Source organism: Charadrius vociferus, unplaced genomic scaffold (assembly GCF_000708025.1).
Source record: "Charadrius vociferus isolate BGI_N301 unplaced genomic scaffold, ASM70802v2 scaffold727, whole genome shotgun sequence".
Classification (NCBI taxonomy): domain Eukaryota; kingdom Metazoa; phylum Chordata; class Aves; order Charadriiformes; family Charadriidae; genus Charadrius; species Charadrius vociferus.
The window spans coordinates 417,445-423,444 of record NW_009649472.1 but is presented as its reverse complement, the minus strand read 5'-3'; the positions used below and the strand labels follow the sequence as shown (position 1 = coordinate 423,444).

The following is a 6,000-nucleotide window of genomic DNA, read 5'->3' as shown; positions in this document are numbered from 1 at the left end:
AGGCTGCTCTCCCATTCAGATGGCAAAAGGAGGCAGCAGGACCACCGAGGTATCTGGAAAGCCACGTTTCCACCGACGCTGTAATCAAAGAGATACTGCGGCACTCCAGGTCCTGGTCTGGTGCCCCTTTTCCTGCTCACCACCCTGCTGCCCCTTTGCCAGGGTAAGTGTTAAGGAATGCCCGATGTGGGTCTGCAAATCTGGTGATCAGAGATGCCTTCTGGGGCCATTTGTGTTCAGCAGCTGGGACCGCATGGCCTGGATGCTGCTCAAGATCTTCTTCTGGTGGCCCATCATGGTGATGCCCAGACTCCGAACGTCCCTGGAGAACAACGACACTGTCAGACAGCACATGGGCTGGACCTATGCCAGGGCCCAGAGAGACACTGCTCCTCCCCATGTGCGTACCCCATGGACCAGCCCAGGACCCCATGCCTGGCTCCTCTCTGCTTGCAGCACAAGGCTGCTGCTGCTGAGGGTCCATGGGCATCCTTCCAGGGACAGAGAGGCAGCCATTCAATTGGCACATCCTCCTGACAGGGCTGCTGTGACAGCCCCGGGGGGAGCAGGAGCGGGACAGGGATCACTCCTGACAGGCTAGTAGGTGACAAGATCGATGCTCTGAAATTGGATTCAGTTTTAGTGAGATGCCCTCAGATAACCCAGTCAGAAAGACAGATGGATGATGAGCCTTCTCCACTCAAAAGCTTCCCTGATGTGCATGAGAAACAAGGATCAGTATCAGCTCAATCCCAAAGTAAAGGCCCCAAATGCAGCCCCCGATCAATGCACATGACAGGCCTCTGCCTGTGTCTCTCCGTCTTTCCTTTCCCTGGCTCTTTCTTTACCTGCCCCATCTCGACTTAGGTGTGCACTGTCACATCTTCCCCAGTCATGGGAACTACCATCTGACAGCCCCATGCCTTTTGACAGGGAACAAGTCCCCTCAGAGGCAGGAGCGTCTGTTGCCAGCCCTGGCACTAACAGTGACAGCAAAGCGTTAGCCCAGGGTAGGAGCAGGTATAGTTGCCATCTTTTCTGGTACCACTTGGAGCATCAAGCCACCTTGAAGACCCCCTAAACAGGTGGCAGACCAAGCTCCTTACAGCAGGAGAAGGATGGGTGGTGGGACACATCTTCCCCAGCTCTCCTTACTTAACCCAAACTTAGTCACTTGTCTGTGACCTGGGCCCTAGATGGTGCCTCCCTGCCTAGCTGCAGGGAGCTAGTCAAATACACTGGGGTCTGAAGAAGTTTTGAGGTGCCTCCCAGCTCCATTTGTTTCCCAGTGATCCCAGAGGAGCTGCACAGTATGGTGCAGCCACACTCTAGTCCAGGCATGCCCTTTGCAGGGGAAACAAAGGTGACAAGTGCAAGAAGACAGCAACCTCATATCTGACTCTGCTTTGACAAGGAGGCTGGATTATATGACCTCCTGAAGCACCTTACAACCCAAATTACCCATGAACCTATGATGACACTGGAGAGCCACCACAGAGCACCAGAGGTGACTTGGTACTCACACCCTCTCAGTACAGCTCCCACACCTTCTCTCAAAGGTCAGCACAGCCTTGGACATTTTCCCAGATCTCAACACCATTTCCTTAGGGGTGTGTCTCTGGCATCAGGGACCAACTAGATCAAGCAAGCCAAGGCAGGACTGTCATTGTTCAGGGCTAGTGGGATGGTGCAGGGCAACCCAACTGGTGCTGTTTGTTCTCTGGTTACTCACTCGATGTTCATGCGCATCACCATGCCCAGGGAGGAGTACCCTGCCATGGCAAAGTTGTCCCGGTAGTGCCCCAGCTGGATGGAGTCCAGCCAGTCCTCTACTGTCAGACAGCTGGCCAGGTCCAGGATACCCCTGTCAAAGGGTGTTTGGGTGAACCTGGAAGCAGGACAGAAGGGGTAAGCCCAAGAGGTGATGGTCCTAGGTGGCCAGGCTGTGAGGTCCACCCTAAAGAGCCTGTCACCCTGCAGAGGAGGTCAGGACAGAGAGAGCCCTCACAGACTGGTAAAAGCAGGCACACCGCTGCATGGGCACTGCTGCACATGCTTGACCAGACCTTGGCATAGGGATGCCACGGTGGGAAAAAGGCAGTGAAATACAGGATGCTTCCCTCTGCCCACCACATGGCCCTACACATGTCCAAGGTTGCAGGAAAGCCACTGCTGCTAGAGTTGGACAGAAATATCCCTTATTTGCTGCAACCCACATGCTTTGCCCAGCATCAGCTGTCAGCCCCTGCTCATTGTGGTGGCTCAAGGAGCCCTTACCGGTTCACGGTGGCTGTGCACTTCAAGTTGTCAGGGTTGCGGATGAGCTTGTCCAGGATGCCCACAATCTGGGAGAAGCGTGGCCTCTCGCTGCGGTCCTTCTGCCAGCAATCCAGCATGAGCTGGTGCAGAGCTGTGGGGCAGCCCATGGGGGCAGGCAGGCGGTAGCCTTCCTCCACCGAGTTAATGACCTGGAAGGAAGCCACACGCCAAGTTGGAGCTGCAGTCCCACCCAACACAGAGCACCCCAGACAGCGGCACACAGGGAAGATCCCTGGTGTGTGTGCTGCTGGGGCCATCAAATGGGGAAGCAGAAGGTGTGCACAAGATTCAGGCTACATGACAAGTTCATTGCCAGCGAGCTGTGATCAGTCTCTGTGGAGGGCTGGAAGCAGGCTGGATACCATACACATACAAGAAACCACTGCTATGACAGCAGATTTATTAAGTGGTCCAACAGGCCTAAAATATTGCAGCTTCCCTCCAGCAGACAAGCCACAAGATCTGCACTTGCGTTCAGTTGTTCTACAACCAGGGCTTGCCACTGCACAGCAAGGCTGGAGGAAACCCTGCTCAAAGGAACTGTGCAGAGGAGGTAGTGTAAACCACTGCATCATTGCCCTGTTGTCACCAAGGCCACTTTCTAAAATAATAAAAAAAATTACTTAGAGAGGGGATTCTCAGGACTCCCAGAGCACGGAGAAAGCAGATAGGTTTATAGTCCCCGTAGGTAAAGAAACAGAGTCCTGTGGTTCTGCAGAGTGACAATATTAATTTTATTGTCTTCTTTTGGAAATTTTCCTTCCAGGTTGTACTCAGGAACATAACCTATGTTTTCCTATAGGTTTTATGCTACTCTTGATGTAAGGATGGCTCCCCCTAACTCTGACAAGCCCAAAGCCTACTGCCAGGTGGTGCAAGCCTGGGGCTCTCAGCAGCCTCACGTGGGCAGTGGAAGGGATGGGCCCCCAGCACTGGGTGCAGGAGGGACTGTCAGGATAATGCTGTGGGGCTGCAGTGATCCTAGGGAAGCCTTGACTCCTACCAGGGAACAGGAAATGTGGCACAACCCATGCTGAAGCTCTCCAGCCAGCAGAAAGGCTTGTACAGAGCAGCAAATGGGGATGGGGAGACACATAGTGCACACAACCAGGCTTAGCCAGGAGTCACTGTGCTTCACGTTGCAATTATGGGCAACACACTGATGTCCCCACTGAGGGGACAAGCACACTGTGCACAGCCCTGCGGGGATGTGAGGAGAGGCAAGGGCTGCTCTTTGGGTCCCTTGTCCCCAGCCCCCCCTGCTAGGCTGGCTTGGGTGAGGGCAGGAGGAGAGGCAGGCTTGCCACCACACTGCTCCGAATCCACTCACGTCCCGGTTGGTCATGTTCCAGTACGGGCGCTCGCCGTAGGCCAGCACCTCCCACATAACGATGCCATAGCTCCACACATCGCTGGCCGAGGAGAACTTGCGGTATGCGATGGCCTCCGGAGCCGTCCAGCGAATGGGGATCTTCCCCCCCTGAAAAAGTGAGCAACAGTGGACACTCAGAGCATGCAGGGCTCAGGCATCCCTACCTCTCTGCAGCTGGGACAGCAGATTAGACAAGTAATACAGTGGCATGGCATCTTCTGGAAAGGACTGAGGAGACAATCTGCACACGATAAGCCTAAAGGTGTACCTGAAGGATGACTTCAAGGTATTTCCAATAGAGCAAGGAGAAAGCTGTACTGTTTTACAAGGTCTTCTACATACACAGTTCTGGCCCTCAATGTTTGAGAGAGGAATTCAAAGTGATGAGGTAGAGCCAAGGGCTACCAGACCACAAAGGCATGGAGTTGACCATGAGCACAGGCAGAGAGCCTGACTTGAGCAGACAAGGAGAGCTATGGCATGTGCTCCCTGTCCATTACTGTTTTGGCAGGCAAGCACTGAAGAGGAGGACTTGTTGAATTAAAGGACCATGCTGAAAAAAATCAGCAATAAATGGGCTAAGAATGCATTTAAGCTGGAAATGTTGTTGCCAGCCATTTGAAGAGGAAAGCTGTGGCACTGGGAACGTAGAATGAGTTTCCCAGAGCAGCTGGAGCAGGTGTGATATGCCTGGGAACACCTTTCAGGTATCTCTGTCTAGGGAGAGTTGCTTCCACCCTACTGAGTCTATTCTGTGCCTACTCTGGCACACTCTCAATGGGGACTGAAGATGAATGATGTGTCCTTTGTGAGAGTCCCTTTTGGGAAGGCATCTCCTGAGCAGGTCAAGGGCAACAGAGGAGGAACACAGGATACCATCTTATCACAAGTTTCTGAACAAGAAAGCATCATCATTTTCAGGATACCCTGACTGAGACCTCGCCAGACATCTTGTGTTCCTGATCCTATCACTGCATTTTTGTGGTTCAGCTCTATCCAAACAATGCACCTATTCTCCCTCCAGAGCAACCAGTTCTACTGAGTTTCACTGTGCCAATGTACCTCGAAGCCTCTGCTTGCGACATGCCCAGTGGCTGCTCCATCCTCTGGTGACCTCCCTGTTTGCAATCACACTGGGGACATGAGGCAGTGTCTCTAGAAACTAGGCAGGACTGGAAAGGGTCAGCAGGTAGGTCAGTACATGAACTCTGGTCACTCAGGTCACCTTCTTGACCCAGTATGGTCACTGACATACTGTCTCTGGAAATGTTTTTGCAAGTGTTAAAATCACTGGGGGAAAGCTCACAGACTGGCTTGGTGGGAGGGAGACCAGGCTATGTGTGTGTCTGTAGGCCATGGACCAGAAGATGGGCTGCCTAGCTGATGTTGAGCCCCTTCTTACCCTTCCTCTGAGAATCCCAAAGCCAAGATGCAGAAGATGCTGTACTTGAATCAAGCAGCAGGAACCTTCCCCAAAATTAAAGGATCTGAAATATCAAGCTATTCCTTGAGAAACCAAAGGGAGCGGCTGAACACAAAGACACACACAGGACACACTGTCTCACTTCACCACTTGGCTGAAGCCAAGCCAACAGCATGAAGACCATGTTCTCCAGGCTGGGTACCTGTGCACTCATCCCTCAGAGCTGCAATGGCTTTGGGCGCTGCTTTACAGTACCATGAACTATCCCAAACAAGCCTGAAGCTCTTTCTGCTTCTCTAATCCCAGTCCTTCTGAAAAGCGACGCTCAAACTCCTCAGCTGCAGCTCCAAACTGGCCTCCGTTAAGAACTGACTATCGACATTTTCCCCACCAGAGGTGTGCCTGGGGGGCACACTAATTCTTTTCATGATTGGAGAAGTGCAAAAAGAGCACATTCCCTCAATGTATTTCATTTCCTCTCTGATGACCTCCAGTGGAGGAGTACATCAAGCTCCAGAGCTGTCAGATTGGCCTGAAATCCTTAAAATGACTTCACAGACAAAACTGTCCTACTGTAAAACAAAATTGTCTAGGTTGCAAAGACAATTCCCACCCTTTTCACACTCTGAATGAGGCAGAATCATATAGAAAAGGTAGTGTGTGGCCACGCTACTGAAAAGCATAACATAACAGTGACCAGTGGTCCTAGGACAACTGAAAGACTGGGTGGAGCTACACAGTTGCCCTTGTTTCAGCTAGGGTAGAGTTAATATTCCTAGTAGCCTCTGTGTTTTGGATTTAGTATGAGAATAATCTTGATAAAACATATTGTTTTAGTTATTGCTACGTAATGCTTATATTAAGTCAAGGACTTCTTCAGCTCCCC

The 6,000-nt window shown here is 52.0% G+C and overlaps 1 protein-coding gene across 1 annotated transcript in view; it reads right to left on the bottom strand.

Moving 5' to 3' along the window:
- Window positions 1-207: 207 nt before the first annotated feature.
- EPHA8 (EPH receptor A8) overlaps window positions 208-6,000 on the bottom strand; it is a 30,420-nt gene continuing 24,627 nt past the window's right edge. The window contains exons 13-16 of the mRNA XM_009889847.1: window positions 3,650-3,799; window positions 2,278-2,468; window positions 1,733-1,888; window positions 208-322 (exon numbers count right to left, since the gene is read on the bottom strand). Coding sequence (XP_009888149.1) covers window positions 208-322; window positions 1,733-1,888; window positions 2,278-2,468; window positions 3,650-3,799 — 612 coding nt within the window. The remainder of the gene's footprint in view (window positions 323-1,732; window positions 1,889-2,277; window positions 2,469-3,649; window positions 3,800-6,000) is intronic.